Source organism: Vitis vinifera, chromosome 12, assembly GCF_030704535.1.
Source record: "Vitis vinifera cultivar Pinot Noir 40024 chromosome 12, ASM3070453v1".
NCBI lineage: Eukaryota > Viridiplantae > Streptophyta > Magnoliopsida > Vitales > Vitaceae > Vitis > Vitis vinifera.
This window is the reverse complement of record NC_081816.1, coordinates 4,064,215-4,086,103: the sequence shown is the minus strand read 5'-3', so window position 1 is coordinate 4,086,103 and position 21,889 is coordinate 4,064,215. Positions and strand designations below refer to the sequence as shown.

The 21,889-nt window shown below is 36.2% G+C and overlaps 3 protein-coding genes across 5 annotated transcripts in view; 2 read left to right on the top strand and 1 right to left on the bottom strand.

The window, feature by feature from the left end:
* Positions 1-2,351: 2,351 nt before the first annotated feature.
* LOC100247283 (probable protein phosphatase 2C 58-like) lies at positions 2,352-5,487 on the top strand. The gene is made up of 5 exons (XM_002275854.5): positions 2,352-2,636; positions 3,886-4,134; positions 4,268-4,544; positions 4,762-4,916; positions 5,118-5,487. Exons 1-5 carry the CDS (start codon positions 2,604-2,606, stop codon positions 5,253-5,255), a joined length of 852 nt encoding a protein of 283 aa, XP_002275890.1. The 5' UTR covers positions 2,352-2,603; the 3' UTR covers positions 5,256-5,487.
* A 2,552-nt stretch (positions 5,488-8,039) lies between these two features.
* LOC100257395 (zinc finger CCCH domain-containing protein 2) lies at positions 8,040-9,428 on the top strand. The gene has a single exon (XM_002274912.4). The coding sequence runs from the start codon at positions 8,040-8,042 to the stop codon at positions 9,120-9,122; it is 1,083 nt and encodes a 360-aa protein (XP_002274948.1). The 3' UTR covers positions 9,123-9,428.
* Positions 9,429-10,872: 1,444 nt separating this feature from the next.
* Positions 10,873-21,889, bottom strand: part of LOC100252404 (phospholipid-transporting ATPase 2) — a 57,145-nt gene continuing 46,128 nt past the window's right edge. For 2 of the 3 annotated variants that reach the window (XM_002276079.5, XM_019223616.2), the window contains 7 exons: positions 15,478-15,631; positions 14,523-14,640; positions 14,204-14,377; positions 13,966-14,017; positions 12,418-12,545; positions 11,862-12,012; positions 10,873-11,464 (listed from right to left, as the gene is read on the bottom strand). In XM_002276079.5, the coding sequence (XP_002276115.1) occupies positions 11,129-11,464; positions 11,862-12,012; positions 12,418-12,545; positions 13,966-14,017; positions 14,204-14,377; positions 14,523-14,640; positions 15,478-15,631 (1,113 nt within the window). In that variant the 3' untranslated portion in view covers positions 10,873-11,128. Of the gene's footprint in view, positions 11,465-11,821; positions 12,013-12,417; positions 12,571-13,965; positions 14,018-14,203; positions 14,378-14,522; positions 14,641-15,477; positions 15,632-21,889 lie in introns of those variants that run through there. The other variant, XR_009467196.1, reaches the window with a different exon arrangement.

The window sequence follows — 21,889 nt, the reverse complement described above, 5'->3', positions numbered from 1 at the left end:
TAAAAATAAAATGTGGGTCATATCAATTTTTTATAATACTTTTACTTTCGCGATTAATGTGTGATTACATTTTTTTTTTTTTTAATATAACATATCAAATTATTTGGAGTAAAATAATCCTTAAAGTGGAAAAATCACCTCTATTTTTTATTTATTTATTTATTTAATTGTGAACATATTTTGTATATTTAAAAAAAAAATGTTTTTATATGAAAGGGATGTTAAGATTATGTCTGGTTCCGAAAAATTTGAGAAAAAAAAATAGAGAGAAAAAATGAAGGATAAATAAAAGGTAAATTTAAAATTAATAAATTATTTTAAAATAATTTTAAAATGCATGAATTTATAAAAAATAATAATTATATTTAATTTTATTTATTTATTTATTTTGTAATGAAACCAAATATGAAAAAAATATATATTTTCCTTAATATTTTTTTAAGTATTTTTCAACAACCAAATATAGCCTAAAACATTGTGGGAGAGAATTTTTGTTGAAAAAGATTGTTTTTCTTATTTTAATATTTTTTTAAATGAGCCTAATTGGATATGTTTGGCAACTGTTTCAGGAATGGTTTTGTTTTCCAAAACAAAAAATTAAGGAAACAGATTTGAGAATCAAAAATTGTTTTTCAATTTCAAAGAAAATCTTTTAGTTATTTTTACTTGTTTTCTAAAAACTATTTTTTTAAAAAAATTATATAAATACTTAAAATGATTAAAAATAAAACACAAACATAAAATTTATTTTTAAAACATATTTAAAAATATTAAAAGCAAATTAAAAATAGGTTAAATTTTCAAATAAATTTTTATTTTACATATTATTATAAAACAGTTTTTAAAAAAGTTAAGGAACATACCCTAAACCCTTTTTTAAAACTATACCTTTTTTTCTTTTCAAAATATTAAACTCATATTTTGAATTAACCAAGGGCATAACATTGATCAGATATACTAAATCAATAATAAACAATGGAATTTCATCATTCTTTTATTAGCATCTTATTCAAGCAAATTATGAATTAGGCCTAAAATATCTATAAATATGTTACAACGAATATCTTGGAAATAGTCTCATATCTGAAATTTTTTTTCCATATGTCACTATAAGGGTTTTTTATTTTATTTTTTTATTTGTAGATGAACAATCAAACAACTTGGAGAGTGCCTCGAAAACTTCATATCACGTACATTGCAATTCGCACGGGATAATTTAGGATATCCAATCATGAGTCATTAAACCTTATATCATGCATTTTACCACATATCCCGATATTTACCCTTGACCAATTGAACATCTTAATTGGCTAATACGATATTATAACATCGTAGATACTTCATTATTGATAGTTATTTAAGATAAATGATGTATTTCACCACATATCCCGATATTTGTCTTTGACCAATTGAACATCTTAATTGTCTAATATGTTACTATAAAATTGTAGATACTTCATTATTGATAGTTATTTAAGATAAATGATGTATTTCACCACATATCCCGATATTTGTCTTTGACCAATTGAACATCTTAATTGTCTAATATGTTACTATAAAATTGTAGATACTTCATTATTGATAGTTATTTAAGATAAATGATGTATTTCACCACATATCCCGATATTTGTCTTTGACCAATTGAACATCTTAATTGTCTAATATGTTACTATAAAATTGTAGATACTTCATTATTGATAGTTATTTAAGATAAATGATGTATTTCACCACATATCCCGATATTTGTCTTTGACCAATTGAACATCTTAATTGTCTAATATGTTACTATAAAATTGTAGATACTTCATTATTGATAGTTATTTAAGATAAATGATGTATTTCACCACATATCCCGATATTTGTCTTTGACCAATTGAACATCTTAATTGTCTAATATGTTACTATAAAATTGTAGATACTTCATTATTGATAGTTATTTAAGATAAATGATGTATTTCACCACATATCCCGATATTTGTCTTTGACCAATTGAACATCTTAATTGTCTAATATGTTACTATAAAATTATAGATACTTCATTATTGATAGTTATTTAAGATAGATGTTTAATCATCGTGTGTAGTAGGTAGATCTGCTAAATTTATCCTTTATGAAATAGCTAATAACTATATGAATTTGACACGTTATTCTACTAAGTATAGTTAGAAATATTATATTGCATCTTTTCTAAATGATACAAAAAAAATTAAGCCTGAAAAAGGTGGTTAGAAATTGAGAAGATAAGGGGGGTGAGATAGAGTTAATCATGGCCATAAACCTCAAAATCATGTGAAAGCAACACCACACCATCATGTCCCAAATATAAACATTTTCTACTCAAAAATTGAAGTAGGAAAGTTTGAAAGAGAAGAAAAGTCGTCGGCAAAACGCGTCTTTTTCATTTTATTTTTTTTATTTTTTTAAAAAACAGCAACGTAGCCTTAAAGTCACCGGCCTGTCACGTGTTCAAAAGTCAATCCACCTCTATATACGCGCGCCTGTCTTCTCCCTCTTCAAGTTCAAGCCAGCTCTCCCTTCAAAGCTTGTGTATATTTCATATTTCAATCGAAATCTCTGCAACTCTCTCAGGAAAAGTCTCCATCATGAATGGAAGGGAAATTCTCCAGAAGATCAGTGTAATTAATCTCGCTCTCTCTGTCTCTGTCTCTGTCTCTCTGTATATATATATGCTTATTGTTTTTGTTATTGTTTGATATAGTCCAACAGAATATATAGTGATTTGATGATGTAGAAGCTTAGGATTCACTGTGTTTTTTGGGAAATGGTTGTGGGTTTGATTCATAATTCTCAGGGAGATGGTGAGCCAGACACAAAATCTTGGGGCCTTCTGGGTATTGGGTTTGGCATCAATGGGGTGAAAAGCATGTTTCTTTGAAGGTTATGGAAGTTTTTCTGTCTAGATTCCTGTAGTTATTTAATCCCAAAGTCATCCAAGAAAATAAAGTTGGGATTAGGTTTGCTTTATACTGTACAGACCATTTTTGTTTTCAATTAAAAACACAAGCATCTGCCACTAGGGCATTTGTCCATTTGAAATCAAAATGTGGACAGTTTGTCAATTAGCAGTGCTTTATTGCTATCTACCTGTTGGGGTTTCTCATCTGTTTTCATAGAATGGGGCATAAAATATTGAAGTATAAGGGGATGAGCAAAGATTGATGTAAGCAAACTCATCCTTATATGACAGGTAGGTTCACTTTCTTTGAAAAAGTAATTAAAGAAATTGTAATTAATGGATACTGCTGCTCAAAGTCATGGTAGTTGTAAGACATTTATTGGACCAAAATCCCTTAATACAAAAAGACAAGAAAAGAAAAAAAACACCCCTTACTGGACAGCATCATCATTTGTGATTGATTGTATGAAGATGATGAAATTTGGGTAGACTTTTGAGGATTGATCTGCTACATGATTTTCTAGTGAAATTTATTGTATTGGGATATATTTCCTTTTCATTTCTCATCATCTAGAATGCCCACGTGACAGCCAACCACTATATTTAAAGACCTTGGGACATGGATGATGGAACACATTCAAAGCATTGAATTCCATGTATTGTTTTGTAAAATCATGTTGTGTGTAGGTCCTGTGATATTTGCAGACCAGGGCAATTCCAACTTGATACAGGAAGAAACTTCTCTGTTACTATAGAGGAGTATTATGAAGTTTTTGTTTTGGAACATTAGTTAAAATTTTAAAATGAGTAGCATAGATCTTTTGTCGTAAAACCGTCTCTACCTGCTTGATGAATAGACTCATAGATAATAAGGAAGAAGAGATTTTCGGTGTCACAAGAATATTCTGGGAAGTGTATGAGTACTAACTGTTGTATCATGGTTTTTGTGGTTAAATTTTTCTATTTAGGTGAAGGTTGGGTTAGGTTCATCCACAGCTGACACGGGGAAAGGCAAAAGCAAGATGTCGAAGCATATAACGCATGGATTTCACTTGGTGAAAGGCAAATCAAATCATGAAATGGAAGATTGTTTGGTTTCTGAATTCAAGCAAGTGGAAGACCATGAGTTGGGTTTATTTGGAATATTCGATGGGCATTTGGGCCATGATGTTTCAAATTACTTGAAAACTCATCTGTTTGACAATATTCTGAAGGAGGTAATATATATTACTGTACTGATTTTAGCAATGGTGTTTCTGCACTCTGCAATTTTTTTTTTCCTTTCGAATTTCTTCCTATGAGTTTGGACTTTTCCTTGGATCAATCTCACTTGTCACTTGCTGCAAGCAGCATACTTTCTGGACCGAAACAGAGAATGCTATAAAGAGAGCTTACCGTAAAACTGACATTGAGATACTGGACAAATCATTGTACTTGGGAAGAGGAGGGTCAACTGCAGTAACAGCAATACTAATCAATGGTGAGAGGTTGGTAGTGGCAAATGTGGGAGATTCTCGGGCTGTTATATGCAAGAATGGTGAGGCTAAACAGCTATCAGTTGATCATGAGCCAAGCAAGGAAAGAACGATGATTGAAAGGCGGGGTGGTTTTGTATCAAACCTTCCAGGTAACACACATTCTTTAACTATTTAAATAAGATTGCGTTATTATACATGGAAGCTCTTGCACTTGCTTAGGAAAATAATCATCAAACCACTAAATTAGGTTTTCAAAATAGCCTCTCAAGTCTAGGTCAGGATATGGCTGAACAAGATTTCTTCCTAATCTTATACTAAAATAAGGAAGAAAGAACTAAGTTCAAGCAATTTTGTTGATGCTTGCAGGTGATGTACCACGTGTTGACGGACAACTTGCAGTGGCAAGGGCATTTGGTGATAAGAGCTTGAAGCTACACCTTAGCTCAGAACCAGATGTGGCAGTGGAGCCCATAACTACTGGAACAGAGTGCATTATTCTGGCAAGTGATGGCTTATGGAAGGTTGGTCATTTTCCAACATTGGCTCCCACCTTCATCTTATTTGTACTCCATTTTCCTTTAATATAAGATACTATACTTTTGGAAAATTTACAAAATAACAAAATTGTTCATCTTATTTCCAGTCGTCATTGGGTTTCTAACAGTCTAAAATGTTACTGAGAAATTCTTTGTTTTTGGCCTTTTTGTCAATCTCTGGAGCAGGTGATGTCAAACCAGGAGGCGGTGGATTGCATCAAACACATAAAGGATGCTCAGTCAGCAGCAAAGCGATTGACTGACGAGGCTCTTTCTAAGAAAAGCAAGGATGATATCTCCTGCATTGTAGTAAAGTTTCAGTGATTTTCTTTGGGAAATTTGAGCTTTGTTTTACTTTGAAGGAAGACTAGTTGCTATATGTTTGTGTATTTTAGATATAAATTTGTTCCTCCTGTTAGCATCAAAGATTGTTACAATTTGCAGCAACACTACTGTATGTACAAGTACACATAAGTAGCCATCAATCTCCTGAAACTCTTTGTATTTTGTTGAGAGCAATGATTTTGTGAAGTGCTCCAGGAATGTTTTTCAGTCATTTAAATCCATAGATCATAGAAATCAATATCAAACTGTTGTTTCCTTTCTCCTTTTTCCACCCAACCAAACAGGGTAATGCATAGACCAGTCTGGCTTATCTGTAGTATGATGAGTTTGATGACAGTGGGATAAAAACAGCAATTTCAGTCAATCTTCGCAAATATGATAAACCCAGAATTATTGAACAACTGTTACCTTTTGGAGTCACAATTTTTATGGCTATATGCTTATTTGCTTAATATTTTCATTTATCCCTTTTCATAGTTGAATCTTTTGAACTAATCCTGCAAAAAGGGTTCCATCAGACATGGTGAAGTTAGGGTGGACGTTGCAAAGTGGAAGAAGATGGATTAATGGAACTATTTCCTTATCGATATGATCTGTTCTACACCCAATAGATCTAGTTGAATCATCTGAAGTAATCCTGCAAAAAGGGTTCTAGCAAACATGGTGAAGTTAGGGTGCATTGATGTGGAAGAAGATCAATTGATGTAACAACCATTCCCTTACATATCAAAATTATCTATTCTAGGTTCAATTGATTCTCATGAATTTAAATGTATTAATATAATTAAAAAAAATTCACTATATATATAATATTAAAAACTTTTTCTCTTACCTGATGCCTGTCATCAATTTTTGAGGAGGCAAATGAATAGGATGGAGAACAAGGGATCATTGTGATTGGAGTGAGGGTAGAGAGTACAAACAATTGAGGAGGAAAGGAGTAGGATGGAGAACAAGGGATAATTGTGATTGGAATGAGGGTAGAGAGTACAAACAAGTGAAGCAAAAGTGACATTGGGATGATAGGAGGTGTGAGTTAAGGTGGGAGGCTGTGCACAAATGGACAAAAGCCCAACATTGCTTTTAGACTCCATTCCAATTGCTATTGTCATTGGGCCTCCTCATCATTTATATCCTTTTAACACCTACTCCAACTCTTCTATTTATTATACTAGACATTTACACCCCACTTTTCTTTTAACCCTAGGTCAAATAAAGCTGTGAACTATGTGGAATTGAATTTGAAGGAAACTATATAATATTAAAAAAAATTGAGAGAGTGATAACAAATATAATTTCTTATTTTATCTAGTAATTTCACATATTTCAAGGAGGAGGTTGAAAAAAAAAGGACAAGTGTTGAGAAGAAACCAAAAAAAAAACAATGATTTGATTGTGGATAAACCCAAATGGAGAAATGATGAGGTTTCTGTTTAAGGCATGTTGAACATAATAATGGTGGCATTAGCTTAGACATGAAGGTGAGTGATTCACAAAGATAAAAAGAAGGCCCACTACCTCTCAATCATGGTGGAGAATGTGGTATCAATTGCAAAACTCTCATTCACACTTGCCCAAATATTCCAACAACATCCTCTCTCTCTCTCTCTCTCTCTAATTATTTGAAGAGTTATTTACAAAATACAAAGAATCTACAATAATGATCCTCTATTGCTTTTTGTACTACCACAATGGACTTATTTGTAAATCAATTCATTGAGAGTATTGTGCATGTGCAGTAACATGTGAAATAATGCAAATTTTAATCATTTATAAGCTCTAAATAAATAAAAGATTTTAATTTTATCACAGGTGATGACTCTTATATTTTATAAATTAAATTGAAAAGTTTGAAAAAAAAATTCTAAAACCCACTTGAATAATCTATTTAAAGTGATTTTTAATGCAACTTTTACTATGAATTTCTTTTAAAAATCAATTTTCTTTTGTAAATTATTACTAAAAGCATTTTTATTTCTTATTAAATATTAACTGATTTTTTATAAAATTATTTTTTATATTTTCTTTCCATTTTTAAAAAATAAAAAGTAATGGTAATATAGTAAAAAATTGTTTAACACTTACCTTATGGAGTGAATGGTTTTTTAAAATTATTTAAATAAACTTATGTACTATTTTTTTTTTTTTTTTACTATGAGAGTTAATATATTTATATAGAAGTAAATAATATTTTTTATTTTTAAAAATAAAAAATGAAAAAAATAAAATGTATCAAAATGAAAACTAAAGTATTTGTTCCATTCAAAATATATAAACTAAATTTTATTTTTCTCATGAAATTAGAATAAGAAAAATGTCCAACAATCCATCTCAAGAAATTATTATGGATACATTTTTAAAATAAAATTAAAGGGAATGATATGGCATAAGAGAGAAGCAAAGATACAAAAGCATCAGGCCCCATGTCACACATACAAACAATACCTAAACAGAAATTCTTTTTGGTTATGTAAAGGAAGAGCTTAGGAAATGGTAGGGCTGCATGAAGTGTGGAGGTGCCACATACCCAATTTTGCATGCTCATCCCTAATGCCATCGAGCCACGCATACCTCTCTGCCCATACCCTTCACACCATCCTCTCTCTCTCTCTCTATCCCTCTCCTTACCGCCCTATAAACACCTCCTCCCTTTGCTTCCTCTCCCTCAAACATATCTAGCTCTTCCTTCCTTCCTCTTTCACTCTTGACTCGTATATTTGTCAATTTTTCCAACACTTTTTCTTATGTGAAAGTCTCTTCAACATGAGTGGGGTTTCTGCTGACCAACACAAGTTTTTCCTCTCCCACCAACTCTTCAACAAGAAAACCATTGATATTCCGCCCAGAAAGCTTCTCAGCCGCCGAGCCAACTCTCTTGAGAGCTCTGATATCTTCTCCGACTCCCCCAAGGCTCTCGGTGCGGCTGGAGAGACCCTCTTTCAGAAGTTCTTGCCGTTCAACTGCGGCGACGACGATGAGTCCGACCCTTATTCGTCAGATCATTTTCGGATGTTTGAGTTTAAGGTTCGCCGGTGCACTCGCAGCCGCAGCCACGACTGGACTGATTGTCCCTTTGCTCATCCCGGGGAGAAGGCTCGCAGGAGGGACCCCCGGAGGTACCATTACTCAGGGACTGTGTGCTCGGAGTACCGGCGAGGTGGGTGTAGTAGAGGCGATAACTGCGAGTTTTCACATGGGGTTTTCGAGTGCTGGCTACACCCAGCTCGTTACAGGACTGAGGCCTGCAAAGATGGAAAGAATTGTAAGAGAAAGGTCTGTTTCTTCGCTCATTCCCGTAAGCAGCTTCGGGTATTGCCTTTGCATTCACAAACCAATGGAACCCCAGATGTAAAGTTCTCGCCTCTGAACCATTGCTGCGTGTTTTGCCACTCTGCAACTTCTCCCACTTCTACCTTAATGGGTACGTCCCATTTTTCGCCGCCGGCGTCGCCGTCTCCCCCTCTGTCTCCGGTGAACGCCACATATTCTCCAATTTCTCGTTACAATGATCGCTCAACAAGCCTAGATTCGAGTAATATGAGCCAATTTCGACATGTAATGTTGAGCTACAACAAGGACGTTGTTGCGGAGCTGATGAGCTCTTTGGAAGCCATAAACATCAACGAAGCTTCACCCGAACATACCAACCCATTGGTCGACTCTTGTTTCGCCAGTGAAGATCATCAGCAGTTTAGTCTCTCTCCATCAATCCCAAATGCTTCTGGGTCCAGGCATTTTTTCAATGGAGACTGTTCGAGCAAAAGCTCCATTGAGGATAAGCTCAGTAGTGAAAATGGCAGCTGGGCTTGTCCTGATCTTGGGTGGGTCAACGATCTGTTGATGTAGTTGAAGATGTCCCAGATAACAACAAAACCAACAGACCAATAAGATGATGGCTGTGAAGAAAAGTCGAAGAAGATGAAAAGATGTATATATGGAGTCTTGCACCAGCCCCATACATATATATAAACAGTCTGTATATATGTATGATTTGGTGTAACATTCTTGCTTTCTCCGTTGCTGTTCCTGTTCCTTGTTTTATTTTTTTTCTTTTCGGTGGTGAGTTTCCAAGTCCCTTTGAAGTGGAGGAAGAACATGTGATCTTGTTTTGTGAATTGAAATGGAAACAAAATCATGAGTTCATAATGTTAATTCTCTCTTTTTCCTCATGTAGTGTCTAATAATGATAATAATTTTGAGGTAATAGACCCAATTATTTTGATGCCCAATGTATGAAAAACAAAAAAGAGAGAGAGGTGCAGATTGATGTTGTACCTGGGAGCTTGTTTCTTCAAAGTAGTAAGAATAATAATAATAGTAAAAGGGGAAAAGAATGGTATAGTTGGCATCTGGCGGATCTGCAATGGGTATGTGGCAAACATGCAAGACAATGGAGGCTTGGACAGCATGTGATTTGGATATGGGGAAGATTGTTTTATTTTTAACAAGGGAAAAGGATGGGATAATAACAAGAGAGTGAGACTGACTGACTGTTGTGAGATACAAGTTTCTTTTTCTTTGGAGCCCCATTGTTGTTGTCTGACTGTCTGAGGGACACAAAGTGTACGTACAAGTTCATTTTGCCTAAAGTGAAAGCACAAATGGAAGTGAAAGCTTTGAGGAAGCCTTTGCTTTATCCACTCAGCAATCTGCAGTAGACTAAAGTGTGTCAATGATATTATTTACCACACTTTTCCCCTTTTTAACCTGCAGATGTAGGTGAGTCTAAACTTTTGGCGGCCCAATCGCATGAATCCATAGGTTAGGTTTGGAGCCTTTGCCAACTTATTTTTTAGATTTCAACTTCACCTGTCAAGATCAAAATCAAGGTAAATGCTTGGGCAATTAATTCACTCTTGCCTGTTGTCTTACCCTAACTATTTTTTCACTCTTAACATGTCTTTGGACCTCTAACAAGCATCTAAAAAAACCATACAGATGTATAATGATGAACCCATCATTTACCACCAACTGATGGCTATGATGAACTCAAGCATGCATGATGGGGCTCAGTGGATGAGAATCAAAGCATGGTGGCACACAAGAGGGATGGCATGGTTTACCAATGTATGATTGCACATTTTTTATAAATTGCAAATGTTTCCTAGGAGGGGTGCTTATCTGTATGACAGCCAGGATGGTAGGGATAGGGACCATAAGGTTGTGTTTGGAATGATTCTTTGGTAGGGTTTGGTGCAGTGCAGGGTTAGGTGGGTGATGGTCACAGATTCACAAGGAATGGCATGGGAGAAGGGGAGCAGCCCATGCTAAAGTGACATTTGCTAGTGTTTGGGGTCCCCCCACCTGCCCCCCCAATGGCCCGATATATCTTCACTCACAATGTCCATTTATTGAAATTCAATGCTCTTCAAGGGCCAGAGCCCCATACTTGCCCTTAGGCCTGTGACCCAATTCACTCAAATGTATGGCTGCCACCTGCACTAAGGTCTTCTTTATACAGGGCCCCAAACCCCTTCATGTATGTGGATCTAATTCTGAATTGGACAATGCTAGAGTGACTGCACATTAGCACACTAGTTCCCTTCACACAGCACACAATAAGAGGTGAGAGTGACTGCACATTAGCACACGATCAGAGGTGAACCACTATATTTGGGTGGTTTAAAATTGTTTGAAATGGCTATATTTTTCCATTACATTTTAACTTGAAAGCAAGATACTAGCTTTAATACAATGGTGTAAAAATAAACCCAAAAGTGGATTTCTATGATTGTGGTGGCATTTATTTGTTTTGTTTTGTGCAAATAAATCTGCAATATAACCTAAAAATATATTGTACTCACAGTAGAGGTTTCCATGTAAAGTAAGCCGCTGAATGACTTGTATATGACTCAGTTGTCCTTGCAGTTTCTTGAGTAGCTTGAAGACAACCGAGACTGTGATGGGAAGAAATCAAAAGTGGTTGCGGATCCGAAAGACTTTCTTGTAGAATTTGGTGAGTCTGATAGGAGAGGTTCATATACTGGATTCCGATTCTTGGGTAGAGTAATAGACAATGGAGAAACATCTTTTTCAATGGATCTTGGCTGTGGCTCTATATTTCCCAGTGACAAGATTGGCCCACCCAACCGTTCAGCCTGCTGAAGTGTGTTGATTTTACTTGGTCTGTATGTATAGCGGAAGTACTTTATAGCCAGCACTGGACCCATTCCTGTTACCACAATGAGCTGCAATGGAAGGACAATTTCCGTTATTGTATAAGCTTTGCCCAATACCTCTCCTATACAAGCTGGCTTTCAGGTTTATCAGTTCACCAAGCACCAGGTTATCAGAGGATAGTTTTTCTAATTCTTCAAAACAGATAGCAAGACCGCTTAATCAAAGTTCAGATAAAATACATGCAGTCGTCCATTATTTTCATCTGGTATTGTTGTCGGTGACCTGATTTATCTGAAGAGCCCAACCAGAGGACCAAGAGATTCTAACTAATTGAGGGGATTTGCAAGGGCAGCAATCATTCAATGGGTCATGCTTAATTAATAGAATCAGAGGTCGTATCTAGAGAGGAGCTGCACCTGACATTCCAGAAATGAAAAAGTGCATAAAATGGAAAGATCAACTTACAAACATGGTTATCCAGTAAGATGGTTGTTTACACAGCCGGAACATGATTGTGTACAGCCCTGATGCCGGCACAGCACTCAAAATCCAGTTGATGATATAGAAGGCAGCCAGATTTCCCCATATGGCAAGATGTTGCAAAACCGTGAAGGAACTGCAGGCATCAAACAGAAGTATAGTTGTTAAAGCATATTGATTAATTTTAGGTCACTTTGTTGCAAGTCAAGGTTTTGGAATATCAAGTGGTGGAAATTCTTCGCTTCACAGTTTGGTAGAAACTTTTTGAGGTTATTGTTATGTAAGAAAACAATGATTTTCTCAATAGTGTTTCACTAGGGATTAAATTTCCCAGTTCAACATCACTACCATGAATGCTTCTTTACTGCCTTCTTGACAAAGAAAGCAAAAAGATCATTATTTATCCTTTTTCCCAACTCTCTTCTGGGATCAAAATTAAAGGAAATTAAGAGGACCATAATGATGCTGGTTAGGATGAGGTTTTCTAATTAAAGTCAATAACATGTCCCAAAAAAAAACAATTGATGATATAAAAACGTACTTTGTCTCTATTGTTACAACAAAAGCCTGCAACCAAATACACCCAGAGAGTGCCACCATTGATACCTCCTCCATTTCACTTTTCTCATAGGCGTATGCATGTATGCTGATTACAAATACAACAATTGCCTGCAAACCATCCTGAGTCAGCAATCTGGAACAGAATAACAGGAAAAAATTTAAAAGAGCAACCAAATGACTGATTAGATAAAAACTTTTGTTGGTTGCACCCTTAGGCACAGGCATGTAACCAGATGAGTGCATGATGTTGGATTCAAACGTAAACTCCAAGTTGACTCTTGAAATGTTATTTAACACTCAACAACAATCGTAACAATAATCTAAATCTGACTGTAGAACATAATAATATTTCCCAATGTCTGCAAAACAGAAGAGTGCATGCCTGTTGGATAACTGACCTTTAAAATTTTGTAAACAAAGAGAAATTAACTTGATAAATTTTCTATGAATTTCCTTCTCGAAGCATTCCTCTGTAGTTTCTCATCCCCCTTTAAAGCTCAGTTTTGTATTATTTTAAAGATGAATTTACTACTATCATTATAAGAGTTAGGAGGAGACCCTCAAACTTCACACTGCACGCTTCAACCATTTTATAAATATCACCTCCATAGGTCAGCACCTGAGACTAGAAAGTCCATTTCTAAATCCCTGTACATACACCTTAACATCAGAGGTCAGTCCAATATTAGCACCCGCCCTTCCTATTATAGTCTCTTCCAATCATTCACATGGAACTCCAAAAATTGTCAGAAAACACAACAAATAGAGCAAAATTTAGAAGATTGGAAATGTATTGGAAGCCAATACTCCCATTTACTCTGGTAAACAACAATATGGAAAAAGGGCACAGTGTTTTTCAGTTAAGTTCGATTCAATTAAACTGAACCACAATTCCGTAGAGGGTGAACATTAACTATACAGTTAACCCATAAATCTGACACAAAACTTCTCGACCCTAGGCCACACCAATCCCAATCCCATTGTTCAATGTTCATTGGGTTTGTAAGGGGGCAAACATAATTTATCCCATCGTCATTTCAGTGTTCATTGGGTTGTAATGGGACAAACATGTATTTAAATTTATGGCCATATGATATATGCTGCAGATGTGGGCCAGGTGGACCCAAAGTGGGAGGGGATTCAATGAACTTTAATGGATTGCCTGAAAAGGAATAGGAAGGTAAAGACACAGACATTCCTCAAAGTCAAGGATGGCAGCTCACCACCCGCAACTTTAAGGATCACATTAAAATCTTGTTGAACCAGAATTTCCCTGGTAATTGAACTTATAATTAAACAAGATTTAAGGAATATATAAATATAGAATACAAAAGTCACAAAATATGATGAGGTTTAACATAAGTGAAGCTCATTAAAAAACCTGTGGATTTTCAAAATAACCTTAGGTTTCATTTCTATTTCCAAGAGAATCATTTCAGGCATTTCAATTAAAATGCTTGAAAGCTAAAAAATGAGTACGATTCTAATAGCATAATACAGAAAATACTAAATAATCAAAGGGACTCACATGAAACAGAGACCGCCCAAACCATCCAGCAAATGTGCTAGGATTAAGAAGCCTGTTTCAAGAATGATACTGATTTAGTTCAATGACTAACATGGAATAATGTTGGCCTGATAAGGCAAAGGGCCTGGTTCAATAATCCATAAGCAGTAACTCTTACAAATGAAAAACACAGCTGTTAATTTTTCTTTTAAATATAAATGTAAACAAATAAGGTGGATAAAAAGGATAGCAATCCAACCTCCCTGCTTGGCAGTAAAATAAAATTTGCGGGTGTTGCATCACAGTTTTTTCACTAAGATCTTTGTCAAGGACACTGACTAGAACAGGTATACTAGTGTAGAAAACATTATAAGCCATCAAACTGACAGAATTGAAAAGGCTGGTTCCAGAGACACCTGAAATAAAAGAGAAACTGAATGGGTGTCTAATGTTAGTACATCAGCAAGAAGATAAAGGGGAAAAAAAATTAATGCACATAAGATTTTAGGACAACAATTCTTTAGAAGAACAGAACAGGGAGAAATTGAAAAATAAGAGTCATAACGTAGGAGACTCACAAGATCTGGATGAAACAAATCAGTAACGACTTATAAAAGGAATATTGGGACAGAAACGCTGTACGGTTGTACGAGTACCGTCCATGGACAAGTATTAGTCTTTTCAGAAATCTGAACTCTGCAATGCATGGAAAGTAAAGTAAAAATGAATATTTGGTACATCTCCACCAGGTGGAAAATCTACTAAAGGATCAAGTCATGCATATTCACATACAATAGCTGAACATGTCAGAAAGTAACATCTTTTTGGATAATCTATATGATGGACATTATGTAAATGGTATAGGCTAACAACTTTAATAAAAGAAAACAAAAATGAAAGAGCACTTCTCTAGAAGGAAATATGTCACTTGATATAAACAGAGAAACAGTTTTCAATGAAGAATATTTATATGCAGTTAAAAAGGGGCAAAAGTGGCCCAGAAGCAGCCTGGGCCCAATCCTTCCCCTACCTCCCTCTCTCTTTAATTCTTCCACGCACCCCTCTGTCCCCCTTCCAATCTAGTGTTCTTTTCTTCCCATTTCCCTACAACCATTTTATATCCCCTTTCATCTCCCAGAAGTTTTCCTTTTTTCCCTTCCAGGACTGAGGCCTGAACTCTTGTGCTGGTGGAAGGCCTATGAGGGCCTGAAATCCAGGTATGACCACAGCTCACTTTACATCCCTACATCTACATGTAATTGAAAATATAGGCTATAAATTAAAGAATACACCCTAGAGATAGTTTAAAATTTCAAACAAGCAGAAAAATTCTCACTATGGATTCCAATTTCTCCAGTGCAAAGCTAAAATAGCACAATTCATCAAAAGGAAATAGAGATGGGGATGGTCGCAAAAGCATCTATGTCAGTAGCAACTAGAAGAAAAGAAATTCTTGTTTCACCGCAGCCACACCTCCGAACTCTGATTTAAGTAAATAACTAACTTAACATAGCAGTATCTGGTATAACTTACTCCCAATACTATAATCAGCAGCCCTTGCTGCCTGCAATCCTTCTCTCCCACTAATGCCGACACCAATGTCAGCTTGTTGTATCATCCTCACATCATTTCCACCATCCCCAATAGCCAATGTTCTATAATCGCATGATTTTAAGATCTCCACAAGCTGCAAAATGTTATTCTATATTAACAAAGTAATAAAAATCATTGTCATAATTATCATCTGCACCCTAAAAATGAAAGAAGCAAGTATAAAGTGTTATTCTGCATTAATAAAGCAATAGAACCATTGTATTGTCAACTGCTCTGTAATGGAATGCTAGGTTTGGCAGTTGGTAAACAAGAACAGCACATCTATAGAATCCTCTCTCAGTTACTGAGGATTGTGCCCCATTTTCTGTTGGGAGCCTTTTATACATATCATACTATTTACCAATCAAAATTTTTTTTTTTAAAAAATACAAAACAATAAGTAAAAGAAGAAGAAGAAAGAGAGAGAGAGAGAGAGAGAGAGAGAAAGAAAGGAAGAAAGAAAGAAACCAATCTCAGGTCAACTTCTCTCCTCAGTATAAAAATAGAGGAACCAGTAAGAATCAAAATCCTACCAAGGTCTGCTAAACAACCTATATAGAAGATGCTATATCCAAAGAAAGAAAATCTAGGGACTGGCTTAGTTTTAAAGATCTTCAGCAACAATATACATTGTTTCACCATATCCACTATACTTTGCACCCGTTATAAGCATCAATTTTCTAGACCAACAAGGAGAAAAACATATTGAGAGGCATCATCAGTTTGTAAAGGAAAACAGACATATTTTAATATATTAGTCCAAATGTTATAGCTTTTGGAAGAACAAAGCTCCGCACAGTCATGCTTAATCAACAATGATAATCCTTTTTCTCCTCCGTGTGTGGAGAAATTTGAATTTTATTCATATGTCATCTCTATTCCAAGGAAATATCCCTCCTAAATCCTTGATCCCAAATTTACTAGCTAAGTATTGCTTTAAATTTTCAATTTCATCTTGGTCACTTCTTATCGCATAGACAATTAGAGCAGCAACTTTATTTGGAGACCTTTTGGTTAATAAGAAGTGTATGATCACCTTGACTTTGTCTGTATCCAAACCTCATCATGGAAAATCTGTCAAACTAAGCTCTAGAGGATTGTTTAAGGTCATATAATGACCTTTTGAGTCAGCACACTTTCCTTTTGAATCCATCAATGAAACCATATGGAATCTCCATGCAGACCTACTGGTCTAGATTTCCATGGAAAAAATAATTTTTTACATCAAATTGCTACAAGGTTTAATTTAGATTAGTAGTAAGAGAAATTAAAATTATAATGATATTCATTTTAATTACTTGAGAAAGAGTTTCTTAGTAATCTATCCCAAAGGTTTGAGTGAACACTCAGGCCACCAACCTAGCTTTATATCTCTTTAAAGATCCATCAATTTTAAGCATGATTGTGAAGATCCGTTTACAGCTTACAGGCTTCTTCCTTTCAAGCAAATCTACTATCTCCCATGTTTCATTCTTCTTTAAGGCTTTCATTTAATCCAACATAGCTTCTTTCCAATTTGGATTACTAAGGGCCTCTTTGACACTTTTAAGAATTTCTATGGTGAACAATTAAGAGACAAAAGATTTAAAAGGAGAGGATATTTTATGATTTGACAAAAAATTGGATATGGGGTACTAAGTACATGTTCTTTCCCTTTCCTAAGTGCAATAGGGAGAAACAAATCATTATTGGAAGCACATAAGTCCACTGAAGTAGGATCAACATTATCTAGTCCCATTCTAATGGTTGAGTACGCATCAGGTCCATGATGGGGTTTTTCTTCCTTAAGAGTAAACCTTGAGTGCAGACAACTTATCGGCCTTTATATGGCAAGTCCACCCTTGGAACAATAGGATCGAGTTTGGTTTTTGAAATGAGAGATTCTTGTATGAACAATGATTCAAATGTAATGAGAGACTTAAGAGGAAAAATCAGAATCTGGATTTGGTAGAGACTATTTATGAAGGCAGAACATATTTAGTATCCTTATCTTCATATATATATTTTCCCCCTCAAGATAAGTGTGAGAAATATGGTTGATTTTCAACAAAATTGACATCCATGGTGAGATAAACCTTTTTCCTATTAGGATGATAGCATTTGTACCCTTTTTATGTAGGTGAATCGGCAAGGAAAACACAATTGAGCTCTAGAATCAAGATTGATTTTGTGTGTGTGTGTTGGCTATGAAAATGAATAAAAGAGACACAATCGAATGCTTTAGGAGGAAGATTCCCAAAGTTTCTAAATGAAGGGAAGAAATGACTCAAATATGCCAATGGAGTTTGAAAATCGAGAACTCTTGAGGGTATCCTATTCATTAATTGAGTGGCTGTCAAAATAGCTTCCCCCCAATATGTTTTTGGCACTCTCATTTGGAAAACTAGGGTTTTAGCCACTTCAAGCAAATGTCTGTTTTTCCTCTCCCTGACTCCATCTTGTTAGTGAGTATACATGAGGACTGTACAATGATGTCCTCTTTTTGGCAATAAGAAATCAACTCATTATTGAAATATTCCTTTCCATTATCTATATGAAGAATGTGGAATTTTTTTCCAAACTGATTATAAATCATCTTTTGAAAAATGGGGAAAATTTTATTAACCTCAGAATCGTGTTTGAGAAGATAAACCCCTATTACCCTACAATCATCAATAAATGACAAACCATCTTGCACCAAAGATATTAGGAATTCTAGATTTTCCTCACATCAATATAAATGAGACTGAAAGGCACCAAAGATCTTTCATTTATTGATAGAAAAGTAATTCGATGATGTTTAGCTATTTCACAAACTTTACAATGAAAGGATAATTTATTGAAATCAAAAGAGGAAGACATCTTTTGCATAATAGACAATGAAGAATGACCTAGCCTTTGGTGCTAGAGCAAGATATTCGATTCTTTCAATGAACAAGCCATGCTTGAGATATTGAAATTTCCACCATTGGTTTCAAAATGATAGAGCCTACCACTTTCCTTAGCATGCCCAATCATCTTCCCCATTTCCTAATTCTTATGGACAGGATGAGGGAAAAAAGTTGATGAGCAATTTAGGTCTTTGGTAAGCTTTGTTATTGAAACCAGATTCCATGTCAATTTAGAAACATGTAGGGCAGATTAAGGATATGGTTCTGGTCAAGGGAATCAATACTTGTCCAGCAATAGAACACTCGTACCAGTAGGAAACTTTTTTATTTCCTGCACAAGGTAGATAGTTGGGAAAAAAATGGGAAGATCCAGTCATATTGTTTGAGGCCCCTGAATCAATGGTCTAAGGGTCAGGACAACAATCTGAAAAAGCAATTAAGCCTTTAGAGATATCTCCTTGCTGAGCATAGGAGCACATAGGCGTGTCTAGGAAGGCCTTTAATTTTTCTGGTTGTTCTTGTTGAGAGAGAGAAAGAAGAAAAACCTTAATTCTCATTCATGTGATTAACTACTTACAATTGAGAAGTATATATATATATACAAGCCTAGGAGAACTAACTACCATACATGTAACCTATATTAAAAAAGGAAAGACTATACACTATATATACATTATATTCAACACTCCCCCTCAAGCTGGAGCATATATGTCATATGCACCAAGTTTGTTACAAATGTATTTAATCCTAGGACCTCTGAGAGATTTAGTGAAGATGTCTGCTAGTTGATCATTTGAATTAACAAAACTTGTAGCAACACATCCTGATGCGATCTTCTCTCTAATGAAATGACAGTCAACTTCAATATGCTTAGTCCTTTCATGAAAAACTGGATTGGATGCAATATGTAATGCGGCCTGGTTATCACAGATGAGTTTCATCTGTTCATCCTTTCCAAATCTCAACTCCTGAAGAAGATGTCTCAACCATATGAGTTCACATGTTGCCAGAGCCATAGCTCGATACTCGGCTTCAGCGCTAGATCTGGCCACTACATCTTGTTTCTTACTCTTCCAAGATATTAGATTACCTCCAATAAAAACACAGTACCCTGAAGTGGAACATCTATCTGTGGGTGAGCCAGCCCAATCTGCATCTGTGTAACCAACAACCTGAGTATGACCTCTGTTCTCGTACAACACACCTTGGCCTGGTGTGCTTTTGATATATCGAAGAATGCGGATTACGGCATCCCAATGGCTATCACATGGTGACTGTAGGAATTGACTAACAACACTCACAGGAAAAGAAATGTCTGGACGAGTAATGGTGAGGTAGTTCAATTTACCTACGAGTCGTCGATATCTCCTAGGGTCTCCTAAAGGCTCCCCCTGTCCTGGTACAAGTTTGACATTCGGATCCATAGGTGTGTCTACCGGTTTACAGTCTAACATACCGGTTTCTTCCAGGATGTCTAAAGCATACTTCCTTTGGGAAAGGACCACACCGGAACTGGATTGAGCTATCTCAATTCCCAAGAAATACTTGAGTTTCCCCAAGTCTTTAGTCTGAAAGTGGGTAAAAAGATGTTGCTTTAGTTTCTGAATACCATTCTGATCACTACTTGTATTGACGATGTCGTTCACATAAACAACCAGATAAATACACTGCCCCAAGGAGTTATGATGATAGAAAACTAAATGGTTTGCTGTACTGCGAAGCATGCCAAACTCTTGAACAACAGAGCTAAAACGGCCAAACCATGCTCAAGGAGATTGTTTCAAGCCATATAGAGAACGGCGTAACCTGCACACTAAACCAGACTCCCCCTGAGCAACAAAACCAGGAGGTTGCTCCATATAAACTTCCTCGACAAGATCACCATGAAGGAAGGCATTTTTAATATCCAACTGATAAAGAGGCCAAGAACACATAGCAGCCATGGAGAGAAGCAGACGGACAGAAGCAATCTTGGCAACAAGGGAGAATGTGTCACCATAATCAGAACCATAAACCTGAGTATAGCCTTTAGCAACTAAGCGGGCCTTAAAGCGATCAACCTGACCATCAGGACCAACCTTAACTGCGTAGACCCAACGACAACCAATTGTAGATTTACCAGAGGGTAAAACAACAAGATCCCAAGTGCCATTAGAGTGCAGAGCAGCCATTTCATCCACCATTGCCTGTCGCCAGCCTGGATAGGAAAGAGCTTCATGGGTGCTCTTTGGAAGAGAAACAGAGGATATAGCAGAAACAAAAGCAGAATAGGGTGAAGATAATCGATGATAACTCAAAAAATTGTAAATAGGATGAGGATTATGAGTAGAGCGAGTACCTTTCCGAATAGCAATGGGTAAATCATCAAGAGAAGGCAGAGCCGGGACAGGAGAAGCCGAAGGGGTAGGAAGTGAGTCAATAGGTGCCTCAGCAAAAAGGAGAGGAGCAGCGACACGAGGGCGACGATGATAAACCTGAAGTGGTCGAGGAGGCACGACATCAGCTGGGGAGACAATGGGAAGGAGCAAGACTTCAGAAACAGGAAGAGACTCAGAAGTGGTGGAAAAGAATGGTGAGTCCTCAAAGAAGGTGACATCAGCAGAGATAAAGTATCGATGTGTCTCAAGGGAATAACAACGATAACCCTTTTGAAGTCTGGAATATCCCAAGAAGAGGCACTTCATGGCTTTGGTAGAAAGCTTGTCCTGTCCAGGAGTGAGAATATGAACAAAGCAAGTACAACCAAAGACACGAGGAGGAAGGAAATAAAGTGGTTGGTCAGGGAAGAGAAGGGAGTGAGGAATCTGATCGTGTAAGACAAAGGAGGGTATACGATTAATCAAATAACAAGCGGTAAGAACAGCATCCCCCCAAAAACGAAAAAGGAACATTACTATGGAGGAGGATAGTACGAGCTGTCTCAACAAGATGTCGATTCTTGCGTTCAACTACCCCATTTTGTTGAGGAGTATGAGCACAAGAAGACTGATGAAGAATCCCATGATGAGACATAAACGAAGTAAATGGGGCTGAAAATATTCCCTGGCATTGTCACTGCGTAACACACGAATAGAAATATTGAACTGGGTTTGGATTTCAGCATAAAATTTCTGGAAAATAGAAAATAACTCAGCTCGATTTTTCATTAAAAATAACCAAGTACATCGAGAATAGTCATCAATGAAAGTGACAAAATACTGAAATCCTAAAGTAGACGCAGTTTGACAAGGACCCCAAACATCAGTGTGGATAAGCTCAAAAGAAGACTTTGCCCGATTATTCAAACGCTTTGGGAACGAGATACGAGTATGTTTCCCAAGCTGACATGACTCACACGGAAGCGACGACAAAGTGGAAAAACGAGGGACCATCTTCTGGAACTTGGAGAGACTAGGATGACCCAGACGATTGTGAATGAGGAGAGGAGCATCAGTGGAAATGCAAACTGCAAGAGATGAATCCGAGGTGAGGTGATAGAGGCC